Source organism: Pantherophis guttatus, chromosome 1, assembly GCF_059756535.1.
Source record: "Pantherophis guttatus breed Tessera chromosome 1, ASM5975653v1, whole genome shotgun sequence".
NCBI lineage: Eukaryota > Metazoa > Chordata > Lepidosauria > Squamata > Colubridae > Pantherophis > Pantherophis guttatus.
Window position 1 is genome coordinate 75539936 of NC_142063.1, and position 16326 is coordinate 75556261.

At 37.0% G+C, this 16326-nt stretch overlaps 2 protein-coding genes across 2 annotated transcripts in view; one reads left to right on the forward strand and one right to left on the reverse strand.

The window, feature by feature from the left end:
• The first annotated feature begins 2801 nt into the window (after window positions 1-2801).
• Window positions 2802-11802, forward strand: PSMC3 (proteasome 26S subunit, ATPase 3). The gene is made up of 12 exons (XM_034417549.2): window positions 2802-3131; window positions 3338-3418; window positions 4946-5071; window positions 5909-6013; window positions 6889-6951; window positions 7718-7855; window positions 8014-8157; window positions 8880-9028; window positions 9999-10095; window positions 10430-10575; window positions 11330-11411; window positions 11561-11802. The coding sequence occupies exons 1-12, from the start codon at window positions 3105-3107 to the stop codon at window positions 11669-11671; spliced, it is 1269 nt and encodes a 422-aa protein (XP_034273440.1). The 5' UTR covers window positions 2802-3104; the 3' UTR covers window positions 11672-11802.
• Window positions 11803-13943: 2141 nt separating this feature from the next.
• The window catches only part of LOC117665540 (transmembrane protein 178B-like), a 29476-nt gene continuing 27093 nt past the window's right edge, over window positions 13944-16326 (reverse strand). Inside the window, exon 4 of the mRNA XM_034417548.2 lies at window positions 13944-15424. Within this exon, the coding sequence (XP_034273439.2) occupies window positions 15180-15424 (245 nt within the window). The 3' untranslated portion in view covers window positions 13944-15179. The remainder of the gene's footprint in view (window positions 15425-16326) is intronic.

A 16326-nucleotide genomic window follows, 5' to 3' on the forward strand; every position in this document is an offset into this window, starting at 1 on the left:
TGTATGAAAGACAATAAAGTAAAAGCTATGGAATGAGCTATGGAGTAATGATTAAAGTGTAACTGAAAAGGTATGGCAAAAGTTCAAAGTTTTACTTGGCAGATACTCATCAATTTGTTGGAAATCCATCCTAACTAGCTGAATTGTGGATGAAGATCTCTCAACATATCTATACCAAGTTTACTTAACACCAAACTGCTCTAACATATACTCTGTTCTGATTCTTGATGTGTAACAATACACAATTCTCAATAATGGGAAAGGGGGAGAACAGAAATCAGCCACCACTTATAAAAAGCTTTGCTTCTTTTCTAATTAGTCAGTCTTTGTTTTGCCTAAGTTTGTACCAACCCTGAACTATAACAACCTTAGTAAGGCTCCCCTTATTCGTGATAAAGAGAACCTAGTAACTTGCACAAACATTCTAGGATATTTTCTAATTCCACAAACAGGCAGCCATTTTGTTAATTTGACCTGACCATCTTTTTACTGATGCAATGCAAGTGATGTATATTAACTGTTAATTTGTTAATGGAAAAATGGAAACATAGTCACTAATAGGAAATGCACTGGTTTTGTGTTTAAGTATTTAATAAACATACTTTTTTACATAAACTATCTGCAGTCCTATAAGCAGTAGCATTTTTAAGACAAATCTATCAGCTTTTGTGATCAGTTTCTTTTAAACAGCTGAAAAATATTTTATAAAAATATAGATACCAATCTACTGTTCTCCAGGTTTATTAGGACTACAACCTGCAAGACAACTAAAAATACAAGCTTTCTTGATAAAGTTCTATGGAAACATATTTATCCCTCTTATCTGGATTTTCCACATTTTTGCTACTAAATACTATCAGCTTCATCTTGTTCCTACCAATATCAAAAGGGAATGTGAGTAAACAAAGTTTGGTGCTTGTTTTCATATATTCCATAAAGTCATCAATTGTGTGATATGTCCATGTAATAGAATAATCTTTACATTCAGTAGTTGCATCACCTTTAGTTGGAGTAACTGCAATCAGATTCTTCTTGTAATTGGTAATCCCTCTTATCCATGCTTAATTTTACCATTACCCCAATACCAAATCATAGAAAAATATTAGTAGCATATATGACATTGCTCATAAACAAATGTCAGTGGAGGAGATAGTGATTTTAAACAAATTCTTTATACAGTTCATAGTGATGAATTGTAGCTGGGAAAGGAATTGGTACAGACCTCTGTATTTTAGCATTCACAGTTACGAATCCCATGATACAAACAGGTGTGGGAACAGTATACCATGATCCAAATACAATGGTTGAAAAGTTGAGCAGGAGTTGCAATGCCTATGCTAAGAAAATGCCAAATAGCACCTGAATCTGCATATACACCTCTCAGGCATGAGATTTAATTTAGGAGATACTCCAGCTCTTTTTTTTGTAGCAAGATTGGCTTATTATTTTAAAACTGAAGCCCTGGGAAAACAATCTGTTGTGTCTGAACTGGAAAGAAATGACAAATATTCTTTCTTTGAAAGCTCTGATAAACAGCTGGAATTACCCCACAGAACTGTTCTACTTCTTTTGCTACATCTAATATTAATTGTATCCTTGTATAAGTGCATTTTATAACAGTCTGGAATTATACGTTAGGTATGTCCTTATATTCTCTTCTTTAATATCTTACAATAACCATAATTAGGATGGAGAAATTCTGCTTACCATAGCACCATCTTGTGATCTACTGGGAGCATTAGATTTTTAACGGATTTTTTTTAAAAAACAATTGAACCTGCAGCATCAAAAAGTCTTCAAAATTTAAAATATTTTATAGTTTTGATTATTTTTTTTCTCTAATAAGATTGATTTATCTCACAGAAGGGCAGAATAGCTGAAATCTCTGACACTATGGCCTTATGGTAGCTTTCACACTGTAAAGCCAAGCGATTCCATTAGATGAGTAATTTCATTTTTACATTTTCATTGGCAGTAAAGCATTACAGGTGATCAGCCTTCCTTCCCCCCCCCCCCACTTTCTGGAGTTAAAAGAGGAAATACTTCTTGGAGATAAATGGTGGTAAAAGAAACCACCAAGGCACACTATTGCAAGGAGGCAAAGTTGATTTTACAAAACATATAGAATAGAATAGAATAGAATAGAATAGAATAGAATAGAATAGAATAGAATAGAATAGTTTATTGGAAAAGTGTGATTGGACACACACAAGGAATTTGTCTTGGTGCATACATGTGTACATAAAAGAAAAGATACATACATTCGTCAAGAATCATAAGGTACAACACTTAATGATAGTCATAGGGAAACTGTCAATATAAACCTTAAGGATACCAGCAACAAGGTTACAGTCATACAGTCATAAGTGGGAGAAGAAGGGTGATAGAAACAATTTCTTGCCTTTGAACACATGCTGCAACAGCTACCGGTATCTGTCCGGGTATAAGATACAAGAACAAAACAAAACAAAAAAAGCCAAATTAAATTAAGAGCATTCTTAGTCTAAATTTGGGGGGGGGGGTGTTGGGGTTTCAAACTTGGCAACTTTTAAGATGTGAGAACTTCAACTCCCAGAATTCCCCAGTTAGCATGTGGGAATCGTTTGCGGGGGGGGAAAAAAGGTTTTTTTAAAAAATTGAAAACCATGGGTGGAATTTCAGACCAACACTAAAGGCGCCTTATCACGTCCGTGGTCCGCTCACACCGGTGGCGGCGTTTTCTTCCGGGCACCGAGAAAATCCGCCTTAGGTGAAACCACGTGCCGACTCTATTTTTTTTTTTTTTATCTCTACTTGGTCCAGGCGGGCTTCCGTTCTTGCCCCTGACTAAGATGGCGGCGAAATCTCAGCCGCGGAACTGAGGAAATGCCACCCCCTCAGCCAATTTGGACGGCGATCACGTGATCAGGACACCGCAGATTCGACAAGTAGCTCCAAGTTAACTAATTAAATTGAAAGGGCGGCGGAGGCCAACGTGGTGGCGACGCTAACAGAAAAAAAGAGTTGGGTTTCACGGCAGGGGAGAGAACCCTTGTTTTTCCTCCAGCGTGTGGTATCTGCTCCCCAGAATTCAAAGGTCAGCTCTTCTCCTGAGGGGGAGAAAAATGGCGTCGGTTTGGGATGAGGCGGAGGTAAGTAAAGCCGGGGACGGTATTATTGCCGAGAATGAGGGGCCGGCGGGCAATATTAGTAGTGAGCGCAGTCGCCTTGTGATGTGTGTGTGGGAAAGGCGGGGGGGGGGCTTGCAGAGATTCCCTCAGGGAGCAGGCCTGGCTGTGAAGGTCCGTGATCGGCAGAGCCTGTTTGCCTTTTGCCATGACTGGCTATTTCTCTCTAGGATGGCATCGGGGAAGAGGTGTTGAAGATGTCCACGGAAGAGATCGTCCAGCGAACCCGCCTGCTGGATAGTGAAATCAAGGTCGGTTTAACTGGAGTTTCCCGCCTTGGGAACCTGGGCTTAAAAGTTTCTCTTCTTTCTAGGGTGCCTACAAATTGTACTGGGTGCCTTTGCGATTCGGGCCCTCTTTTTTTTTTTTTTTTTTTTAATTTGATTTATATGCCGCCCTTCTCCGGAGACTCAGGGCGGCTTACAATGCGTTAAGCAATAGCCTTCATTCTTTTGTATATTTTATACAAAGTCAGCTTATTGCCCCCACAAACTGGGTCCTCATTTCACCTACCTTAGAAAGGATGGAAGGCTGAGTCAACCTTGAGCCTTGGAGAGATTCGAACCAGCAGAAATTGCAGGCAGCTGTGTTAATTTCAGGGTGCACTAAACCCCTGTACTATCAAGGCTCTTAGTGTTTTATATATCTATATCTATAATATCTATATCTATTTATCTAATATATATAATTTGTATAAAATATAATGTTATATATATATATATATATATATATATATATATATATATACACAATATGTGTGTGTATGTATGTATGTGTATGTTTGTATGTATGTATGTATGTATGTATATATATGCACATATATATATATGCATTATTGTTTCAGCCAGGGTTTTTCCTACGTAAATCAAAATGTTTCTATAGCCATAGTTCAGTGAAATCCCAATTCACTATTTTCTAGGCTTTATCAGACATTCACCAGCATTTTGTTGTCTGTTGTAAGATTTAAGGGAAACTGAACTAGCACTATAGAAACATCTTGATTTACGTAGGAAAAACCCTGGCTGAAACAATAATTATATATGCATGTATGTATGTATGTATGTATGTGTGTATATGTAGGTCTTTGGTTATTCGGGTTTTCTCACGCGTAAAATTGGAAGTGTCTACATGGTGTGCCAATAGATCATTAGGTGACTAGTGGGATGGCAGAAGTGGTGGAGCTGGTGGTGGCAGTGAGGTTTGGAGGAACTCGGCATAAATCCTGTGTCATATTTATTACTTTTTTAAAAATGCTGGTAAACTGCCTTTTTAATGCACTATGGGTTGCATAATTATGATGTAATTTATTTAAAAGTCGGCCATTCAACCCAATTCTAAATGTGTTTACTGAACTAACAGGTACAAAACTTAATTTGGTTCATGGAAAGTTCACCCATTCTGGCATATTCCCACAAGCTGTATCTCCTATCTTTAGCTAATATTGTAGTAGTGTTGTGGGTATGAAATAAAGTGGCCTTTATTTTGTATTTCCCTTATTATCACATGAATGCATAATAGTCATTTATTGATTCTCATGCAGTTTTCACAAGAGCTTGCTTGCTACACAATATTTTTAAAACTAATTGCTGATTTGGTTTTTCCTCAGAAAATGAATTCCACAAAACCGATTACCTCTGTTAAAACCAAGTTATTTTGCTATTTCATTTTATTTTTGATTCATTTGGTTCCTAGCGTTTTCCCCATTTTCATTATCTTATTCCAGATTTGCAGGAAAGCTGATAATTGTTTTTTTAAGAATAATTGTTCTGGATTTTCAGATCATGAAGAGTGAAGTACTGAGAGTAACTCATGAGCTACAAGCAATGAAAGACAAGATTAAAGAAAATAGTGAAAAGATCAAAGTGAATAAAACTCTGCCATACCTTGTATCCAATGTCATAGAGGTATGTTTTTTATAGTATAATATATAGCCTATAGCATCTATATTATAATTTTTGTGCGAGTGAATTCCCTGAAGAAAAGAATAGGAAATGGGGTGTGCAAAATGAGATTATTATAACTTGGTCCTGCTTAAAAAAGAGGTCACTTTTTAATAATCTGAGTTGATATTCTTTCTTGTTATAATTTCTCAGATGCAATCCAAAAGATTTATGAAAGAGAATAATGAGTGTTATTTCAAAGTAAGCATATATAAATCGGTGATTACAATCAAATCAGGAATCCTGTTTTTTAAAAAAGAACTCAGGAAAATGTTGGAAGAAATTATTCTTGAAGTGGGATGATGGGTGATGCTAAATTGCAGATACAAGAGTCAAATTTGTTTCTATCTTGCTAACCTGGCTGTTTTCAGAGAAAGGTCAATATAAAAATTAAATATTTTTATAGTACAGGTAGGCTGTTATAGGTGAAGTTGATTCTGTAAACATTCCCCTTTCAGAAGAAATAAGATCATTGCCACAATTTGCTTCTTAGGCTAAAATAAGTGATCTACTGCCTGATTACATCAATTAAGATTTATAAAAAGTAGATGATTTTATTACTTTATAGTTTATTTATCCATTTATTTCTGTGAGGGCCCTGCTTTCCTCAACAAAAGAAAGTATTACTTTTTGAGAGGTGGGTCTGTAACATTTTGAAGAGCTTGTAGGAGAACAACTGCATTAGACTGACTAAATATCTAGTGCCTTTGTCCACTGCTGTGGACAAAGGAGTACATTGTGATAGCATTATATGCTTGACCAATATAACTATGTTTGCATCTGATCTTTTTTCATCTTTAGCTTCTGGATGTTGACCCCAATGACCAGGAAGAGGATGGAGCAAATATTGATCTTGATTCACAAAGGAAGGGCAAGTGTGCTGTCATCAAAACCTCTACTCGACAGGTGAACGCAGCATAACAAAGTACTTTTAATTATATAAACATATGTTGCCTTATGTTGAATTTATATTTTACCGAATTTATATTTTATAAATTCAACACAAAAATAGTTTGTCACTAAAGCGGAAGCAGTATCCTCCGTCCTATAATTGGATAGACCAGGTTGCCCTGATAGACCGGTCTTGCTGAAAAAACACTTGATGTTGCCTTATATTAATAAGATCCAGTTCAATCTTGACCATTCCAACTGGCCGGGGCTCTCAACAATATGTGCTACTTGACATTTTTCTCACTAATGATGCCTAGAATTGAATATAATTTCTTGAACATGGAAAAAACAGTTGAATGATACTCCTATATCGTTTGATTTGGTTAATCTCATGATAGTCGAAATTCATCTTCTCCAAGTGGACGTCATCCAGATGTGCATCCTTCAGCTTCCAGATTTCTCAATTATGGCCATGCTTAAGAATTCTAAAGTTTATTTATCTGGACTAGAGGATGTCCAGCTTGAAGATTAGTCAGGATCATAGTGTGATCTGCTAAAAGTCTACCCTCTTTGTGTTCCCACTCAAGGATGTGCTTAAAATGTATGAATTCAGACATTTTTGAGAATTAGTTTTAAACTGAAATGTTCTATTTTGGTTTTTGACATTTTAAGGTTATATGTTAGATGTAGAATATATTTTAACCTCTTTGCGCCTCTGCATAAAAAGGCAAAGTTGAAATAAATACTGTAATTAAGATAAACTATTTTGTTCTTAACAAGCATCTGCAATTTTAATCTAGGACATCCTACATCTAAAGTGAAAATATGCGAACAATTCTGATACGATTTAGGCCAAGCTGAAAACATTTTTGTTGCCTCTTATTCAACAGACTTACTTTTTGCCTGTGATTGGGTTAGTTGATGCTGAAAAGTTAAAGCCTGGAGATCTAGTGGTAAGTAGTTACTATGCTGCATAAGAATTAAGAACCAAATATACACCTTTATTTTAAAAACAAAGCAACTTCATAGATAACCCCACTATTCCTATGACTTTCACAGTATTGTAAACTTGCTTATTCCAGTTAATCCTTATGACTGCAGTATTTATTCAGTCCTTAGTAGGCCTCCCTTGCAATGTGGTTGGGAAGTATGCTAATCACTAGTTTCAAGTATGGCAGATAAATGAATTCAGATTACAAACACCTATAGTTCATTATATCTTTAATAATATCTTAATAATTCTTTAACAGACAAACAGCCTAGTATTGTTTTAATAATATATAATGTATTTTCTATAAGTCTGAATCTTGGCATATTTAATTTCAGCTGTAATTTAAATTACCATTTTGTTTTGTACCATCTACCGTTACTGCTTTTCTCTCATCTCAAAACTGTTTAGTGCCTTAAAATAACACAAAAAAAGCTTGCATCTTCTTTCTCATTTTAATAGAATAAATTGATACAGTACTGCTCATTGTATTTAATGTTCTGAAATAATAGCTTTAAGGGCAAATTTAATTTTTCTCAAGCGACTGAGAATAATGTATTCTGCCCTCTTTTTTTCCTCCCCTGACTTTTCATATTACTATGTTGTGAATCCATTTTATGTATAATAGGAGTAGAGTTCTCCACCCTCTTAATAACTGCATGAGTAAGATGTGAGAAAAATGGGGGAGAAGTAGAATTCAAAAAAGCATTTTTGTGGATTTCTGTTCGCAGGGGGTGAACAAAGACTCTTATCTGATTTTGGAAACCTTGCCCACAGAGTACGACTCAAGGGTGAAAGCCATGGAAGTGGATGAGAGACCTACAGAACAATACAGTGATATTGGAGGGCTAGATAAACAAATCCAAGAGGTAATGAGAGGCTACTGTTTCTTTAACTTAATATTTACAGAGCTTTGAAAATGTTTTAGGTGTTTTTAAAATGCTAACCTGTTCCGTAATCAAGATGACAGAGCCAGCAGGGATTCATCAGTTAAGAAGATGATTTCATTTACTTTTTGTTTCTACAGCTGGTAGAAGCGATAGTTCTGCCAATGAATCATAAAGAGAAATTTGAAAACCTGGGAATCCAACCTCCTAAAGGGGTGCTCATGTATGGACCTCCAGGAACAGGAAAGACCCTCTTGGCCAGAGCTTGTGCTGCTCAGACAAAGGTAGAATCGATGTGCTTGCTGATGGCTTCTCGGAATTTATGGAATGCTTCAGGGTTTCTTTTTTAAAATTAAAGACATTGTACTGACAGTGAACCTAGTCCCCTAATTTTTAATTTAGTATTTGCTCTGTTGTGCTCTATGAAAATTTATTTTCTACACTGGTTAGCTTTTCTTGGACTTTGGTCTCCAGCATTTTAAAATGGCTATAAAGAAACTGAATTTAGAAGACAAGTACCAGGACAATAAGGAGCCTAAAAACCAAACTTCAGGAGGAGGAGTTGAAGGAACTGTAGACAATTGTTTGAAGAAGAAGAGAATAAAGGGAAATGTGTTAGTAGTCCACAAAAAGCATGTGACAATTTTTTTTCCTTAAAGCAGTGTTAGATTCCCTCTTGCCAGAAATTTTGGGAGCTGGATGGCCACCTGTGATTTGGTCATTTCCATATTGAATATGGGGCTGAACTAAATTACTCCAACATTATAGATTACAAAATATTACCTTTAATACCATTTCTGTTATTACCTAGAGTACTACACTAAGGCAGAATATACCATGTTTCCCCGAAAATAAGATCCTGTGTTATATTTTTCTGAACCCTGAAATAAGCGCTTAGTCTTACTGCCATGCACTCAAAAGCCCGATTGGGCTTATTATCAGGGAATGTCATATTTTGGGGGAAACAGGGTAGAGTACACATATCTTATTTCTTGCCTTGTTTTAGGCTACATTCTTGAAACTAGCTGGTCCACAATTGGTGCAGATGTTTATTGGTGACGGAGCCAAGTTGGTCCGAGATGCCTTTGCATTGGCCAAGGAGAAAGCACCTTCTATCATCTTTATTGATGAACTTGATGCCATTGGCACAAAGAGGTAAGAGCTGGATTCTCAGTCTACAAGTTTTGAGTTAGAGCCGGCATTCTTCATATATCCCAACTATGACAGTGGTGTTCCTTTAGAGATCAATTCTTAATTAGTATCACCTCCAACTCTTCAAGAATATATACTGTATACGTTTTTTAATTTACAACTTGCATGTGGTAGGGAACAATTTACAGCATATACTATATGCTGGCTACTATACTAGTAAGATCGGGTAATTGGGAATTCTTTGTTTATGAAATGCAATGTGAGGTTTGCAGTAAAGTCCAGTGTGAAGTGTACCTACTGAATAGCAACCGCTTACAACCAATTACGAGACAGTCCATTCTGTTACTTCCATCTTCATTTTTAATCAGTTCAACTCATTGAGATGCTTTTGGACTTCTTTCTCAGGGGGCCCAGATTCTCTTTTATTGGTTTCTCTTCGCTGCTCTGTTCAAATTTGTTATGGCTTAATGCTCTTGGATGGAAGAGCAAAATACCGAAAGGGACAAAAACTGTTAAGAGTCACTGCATTTTACCCTCTGTTCTACAGCTGTAGTATCTTGAAATTTAGATACATGGGTCCTTGTAACATCTATTTTGAGGTGGAAGAAGGCAGTGTTTGTTTGAGTTTCTTATGGTTGCCAGTCATAATTCTCAATGTACATTGGCAACAATGTATATAAAATTAACTGTCTTTGGCTGTCAACTGAAGGACAAAATTCTATGGCCTCAGCATAGAAGAATACTGTAGATTAGACCCCCTTCCTCTGTTAGTCCATTAATGCTGATATAGGAGGAAACAATATTTACATAAAAACATGATATGCTAAATACATGGGCTGTGAGAACATGGAATGATTTTTTGTTGTTATTACTTCAAAGTAGTGTTTTAATTAAGTCTATATATATTTCTACAGAAAATGGTAATAAAACAGAAAATGGGTAATAAAAAATAAATCTTTGTTTTTCCCACCAGATTTGACAGTGAAAAAGCTGGTGATCGTGAAGTACAGAGGACCATGTTGGAATTGCTTAATCAGCTTGATGGGTTTCAACCCAACACACAAGTCAAGGTAACTCTTTGCCTGCCATTAATATAGGAAGCAGTTCTTCCTATATAATAATAATATTTGTAAGCAGTTATTATAGAGTAGCTTTAGAAATTAGATTGGTGACCAAGCTGAAGTTTTTTAATAGCTTTGAGTCATTATTTTAAAAATATTTTATTAGCCTGTGGTGCAGGATGAACAGGGCTAGAATGTTAATCTTTTTTTGAAGAAAAATGTGTATACCATATCCAGTGGTTACGTGAAAGCTAAGGACTGATCGCATCTATTACCATAATTTTAATAGTTGTAGTATATAGAATGTGTGTGTGCCCAACTACAAAGTATGTCCTTTATCCAGGTGATTGCTGCAACCAATCGTGTTGATATCCTAGATCCTGCTTTGCTACGCTCAGGACGGTTAGACCGCAAGATTGAATTCCCAATGCCCAATGAAGAGGCCAGAGCCAGGATTATGCAGATCCATTCACGCAAAATGAATGTCAGGTATTAAGCAGAAGGGGAATGTAATTTGGATGATGTTGGCTGCATTATGAATTATTCAGAGTATGCCATAATTACCATATTTTTCGCGCTATAAAACATACCAGACCATAAGACACACATTAGCTTTAGAGAAGGGGGGAAAAATCTGCCTCCCAGCATCCATCCGTATTCATCTGGCTAGCGTCCTTGCAGCAAACAGCCTGATCAGCTTCAGCACATTATCGCAGTCCCAGCATGTGGCTCGTCAGGGTTCTGCTCTGTTGCGCCCACCATCGGTCAGCTGAGCTGCCGCTGCCTGGGAACACTGGAGCATTTGCCGCCGCACCAACCCCTCTCCCCACGCCGCAATATTCACTCTATAAAACACACAGACATTTCCACCCACTTTTTTGAGGGTGGAAATGTGTCTTATTGTGCAAAAATATGGTAGTTGCCTCTGAATATGGCATTCACTAAAAACTACTACACTTTTTCTGAATTTTAGCTATTTTGTGAAAAGCAAGTTCCTAATCTATATGACTGTGAAGATAGTACTAAAATATTACAGTAATAAAAACAGATACTACAACAAAAGTTGAATTTTAGATTCAGAGTTAAGTCAGGTCTTCATTTCTTGTCCTTCCCTATTTCTAGGAAAATGAAAATAAAGTAAGGGCGAATTGGTATGGGTTACGTGGGTTATGTTCAACATTTAAGTCATATATCTTTCCCACTGAGTTTTTTTTTTTTTAAATGAAACTCTTGTTCTCTGCAGTCCTGATGTGAATTATGAAGAGCTGGCACGATGCACAGATGACTTCAATGGTGCACAGTGCAAGGCTGTGTGTGTGGAAGCGGTAAGTAGGTTTGGTCAGTTTCCATTGGAAATCTGTTTTTTTTCCCTAACTGCTGACCTATGGAGACTTTGTAAAACAAAAGAGTTATAGTTTCTTATGTCAGTTATATTGAACTTTTGCTGAATGATTTTTCCCCCTTCTTGGGTCAGGGAATGATTGCCCTTCGGCACGGAGCAACGGAACTTACCCATGAAGATTACATGGAAGGAATTTTGGAGGTGCAGGCCAAGAAAAAAGCCAATTTGCAATATTATGCCTGATTTTTGCTCCTAAATTGGATATTAAAGCCTTGATACAAAAAGTTCAGAGTTGTAACTTTTGCAACTGAGTTCATTGTGTGAACTCCTTTCATTTATGAAAAAAATAAATTAATAAAAAATGTTTCCTCTGACTGAGACTGCCGTTATATTTAGTTGAAGATGGAGAACAAATATTAATTATGCAGGATGTTCATTCTTTCATTAATCTCTTCAAACACCAACATGTGTACAACCGATGTTACCTCTTGCTTTTGTGCTTGAATCTTTGGTACACTTTCACAATTTGTCTTCGGTTGTTAACAATTAGCATTCCACGTCTTACGTATAGGATTCTGAAGATACCTATATAAATTTTCAACTAAAGACAAAATCTGTAAACCATTTGATATGAAACTATATTCTTTTTATCTCTGTGGTAAAACTTAATTTTTTTCATTTAAAATTGAAGATGAGGAGCAATAAGGAGCCAAAGATTTCTGCAGGGATTGGGAATATCTCAATTTATAACCTATATATATAAAGAGAGAGGTTAACAGTCCTTGAAGTACACACCATCTAGAACAAGAGATCTATCTATTTCTGTCACCACAGAAAAAAAAATTCTCCTTTGTTATCCCTGTTTGGCTGTGGCCTGAAAAAGCAAATTGATGCCTGAGCATCCTCATTGGTAAAAAACAGAATTGGACTTCTCTGCAGTTTCTTTGATCCCATTTAGTACCCTTGTCCAAGGCTCAAACCAATTTTGTAGCTAGTTTCCTGCTTTGAATATGAATACACACACATACATACACTTGAGGATTTTTAATGTCATTTGCTATGTTAATTTGGTATAAATTCATTTATAGCGTTCACTCTTTTGTTTGTGTGTTGTTAAAGGATGTGTTCTCTCTCCCCCCCCCCTTTCCCCTCAGTTGCATTAGTTTTCTATTTGGACAAAAGTTTATTAATTGAGAAAATTTTTTAACTCTAATGTTCTCTCTGATGTGATTTGATAACTCATCCTCTTGAATTTGATAGCACTTTCTCAGATTTGATGCATAATATACATTCTAACATCTATTGCATTTTTAAAGTAATATTCTGGCATTTTGGAAACAACTGATCCTCTTGATTCTCCCTTTTTCTTGAACAAGTGATCTCATTTTCTTTAACATTTCTTTAATCCTTTTTGCTGTAGCTTTATGGGTGCCCTTTCCTATCAGTTCAATCACTTTTTGACAGGACCTTAGTACTCCCTAAATCCCTAGGAAGATTCTCAGTCATCCAGATCATAGTTCTCTCAAACACGCTTTTCAAAAGGCAACTGGACTTTCTTGGTTTTTTTTCCCCTTGAAAACAAACTGGAGAAGATAAAATGTTTTCAAGGAAAAAAAACCAAGAAAATCCACTTGCCTCTAAGTCTATAATCATTCCTTAAATGATTAAATTTAACACTTAAATTGTCTTTTAAGGATATAAAAACATATTTTTGTAATAGTTGGAACATCTGTTTTTTATAGATGTTTTTATTGTGAAAGGGTGATTAGCAATAGCACTTAGACTTATATACCACTTCATAGTGTTTTGCAGCTTCCTCTAAGCAGTTTACAGAGTCAGCATATTGCCCCCAACAATCTGGATCCCCATTTTACCGATCTTGGAAGGATGGAAGATTGAATCAACCTTGAGCGTGTCGGGATTGAACTGCTGGCAGTTGACAGAGCCTGCAATATGCATTTTATTCACTGCACCACCATGACTCTCTTAGATTAAAGTCTTCGTTTATAAGTGCCCGTTGAATTTCATTGCCAATCTGAAAATCACTATTAGAAAAGCATTAATATGTTCTTTGTTTGGGGACATTTTACAGATAACAATTCTATAAATTTATGTGAAAATGCTGATTTGTCGGAATATATGTTATCATTGATAAGTAGGCTGACAGCTTCCCACTAAATGGCCTCCAATGTATTACAGTAAATCATCAGTTCCTGCTTCCCTCTGTTCACTTCTTACGTTGGGTACATATGTAATTGGTAGACAACAGATTGCTTACCTGGTCAGATAAATAATAAAAAACATTAAGAGGGGAGGAAAAGTCAGCAACTCCTTATTCTGCTGCCAAATTGGTCCTGATTCCAAATGCTTGTTTACCTTGAGATTTGGTTCCCAGGACTGATACTTTTCATCCGATGATGCTTCCTTATTCCTGTAGAGATACTAAATAGAATGCAACAGGGTTTTGTTTTGCAGCTATAACACTTAGAAGAAATCTAAAGCCAGAGAATTGCTCTCCTTTTAACGTAACCAAGCCTTTTAATTTAATGCCTCTTGAAATGTACAACTTCCATTTAAAAATCACACTTGCCATGAATACATTAACTTTAGCACTGAGTAATTAATTACATGCCACTTCAAAATACAATGTAAACAGCCCTTCAACAAAGGGTTCTGTGCAGTCTTTGGGGGAGACAGTAAAGAAGTACAATGAGGAAAGACCAGGGCTTCCCTTCAGCACCATTGTTGATGTTCCTGAGTTAGGCTCAGCTTGTTAATCATCTGTATACTGTGGATCCCTCTCATGAGTTATGCCTCCTTATGTGTTAACAAGAGAAAATGTCAGATTTTTAGGGTCTGTGCTCCTTTTCCAAAACAAAGTTTCTTCTGTATTCTGGAAGGGTTGAAAGTGGACCATAAATCTTAGGTTGCCTTTTCGAGCAGCTACACGATTTGAAGAGTGGGCCTGGCTCCCTTGCTCACTTCACTTGGGATTTTTTTTTCCCCTTTGCAAATGAACATAGGGTTCTTACTTTAGTCAACGAGATTGTTGCAAGGGAGCAAAGGACCACATCAGATTTGTGCAACCCTTGACCTGGTTCCACAGTTTGGGTGATTACATCATTGCAACTTGCCCCCTTGTGGAAATATTCTTTAAGCATCTGAAGGTCTAATACGCACTTTACTCCAAGGTGCTTAATGCATATTTGACTTCCAGAACTAACAAGATACAGATACTGAACAGCCTGGATTGAGAATATTTCCCTCTCTTGAATGTTTAAAGCCTTCATCTGGACCAAGGATTTCTGCAGGGTGATGGGCCAACTCAAAGCATTGGGTCTCTGCTCAAAAGAGAATCAGTTCTGAGACTGGGCAGATTTTTTTTTCCTTGGCTTTCCCTTCTAATTGATCTTCCAGTTCTTGGAAATAAAGCTCCTTGGCATCAAACAGAATTCACACTGGCTTCTGCTCCTAAGAAAAAGCTGACGCCGTTTAAACGATCAACAGGTCTTATAGCACCACAAGCCTATTTAACAGAAAACTGCCTTGTAGAAAAAACAGGACTAAGAATTAACCCAGACGGTTGATGTGAATTCAGAAACAGGCAGAGAGAAGAATCACGGGCTGGCATTCCTCCAGGACTTTGCCAAAGCAACCCCTTAGTTCCAACCTGGTTTGCAGATCTCAAAATGTCCACACTGTGTTCTGGTAACGGGCGGTGGGCTAATAAGACTCGCTGGTTTTCTCCACATCACACAGCTCCATTTTCCTGTCTGGGTTTCTGTACAACAGTCCGAGGGGTATTGAGAGAAGGAGCGAGGGTGCATAAGAATCCGGCCAGCAGTGTCAGTCCCAGGCCGCCCCAAGCGCAGAACATGGACCAGCCATAGCCATGGCTGATGTCCTCTGGTAATCCATAAACATACCGAGGGTAGCGAGACAGCTCAAAATTTATCCCTGCCACGCACGTGCAAAGGGAAATGATGCAGCATGTCCCTGAGAAGGAGGAGAAGAGAGAGAGAGGGGGAAAAAACAAGAGCAATGTGTAACATCTTTCCTGCCAAAGGCAGAATCAGGCATGTGAAGCTGCCAGTTTTTATCTTTGTCAGCAGCCTTAAAAAATAGAGAAATGAAATAACTTTCTTGTACAGACAGATTCCTGATTTTTCCTCAGGCTCATTACTCTTTGATTCCTGCTCTTTCCTTGGCATGCAGCTGACTGGGCGTTTTTACTGCTGTTTTGGATTCTTTGATCTTTACATTTTGAATATTTATCTGCAAGGAGATCCACAGGGTATAGTCCCAAAAGCCAAAATGGCTGTGATGGCACAGTGGAAACTCGCCCATTTGTGTGTGTGTGTGTGTGTGTGTGTGTTGCACATGCAGTGGGCATTTAAATAAAGGTTAAGTCTCAATCACACTGTTGTGGCCACCATTGACTTTTGGGAGCATATTTTGTAGACACCCTGCTTGTCTGAACTCTTCTATCAACTGTTGCTCCTTTAAAGTCAGCCTGCATATTAATCTGGCCACACAAAAGCTGCACACTCAGTAAAAGCACAGTAATATTCAGATTTTAGAGAATGGTTCTGGGGATTACCGTAAAAACTTTCAAGGAAAAAGACTGAGCATATGACACAACTGCAATGCTTCTATACTCCCTATAACTAGCAATTTCATGAAAAGCCACTAACCTCTGTATATCTAACATTCTAAATGCTAGTAATAGAGAAAGGGAACACAGTCTTTGTGGTATTACTCTCTTATTTTGGTAAATAGAAACACTCCTATATCTCAATAGTTAGTAGTATTTGTTGACATCAGTCCCATGTAGTTTTGGTCAGCTAAAACACCATTTTTTTAAAAAAGTATTCATATGCTTTGATGTTATAAAACTC

Coding starts and splice junctions, on each gene's coding strand:
- PSMC3 (XM_034417549.2), top strand. CDS start 3,105: ATGGCGTCGGTTTGGGATGAGGCGGAG. Junction 7,856..8,013: donor TAGATAAACAAATCCAAGAG/GTAATGAGAGGC, acceptor TTGTTTCTACAG/CTGGTAGAAGCGATAGTTCT. Junction 8,158..8,879: donor CTTGTGCTGCTCAGACAAAG/GTAGAATCGATG, acceptor GCCTTGTTTTAG/GCTACATTCTTGAAACTAGC.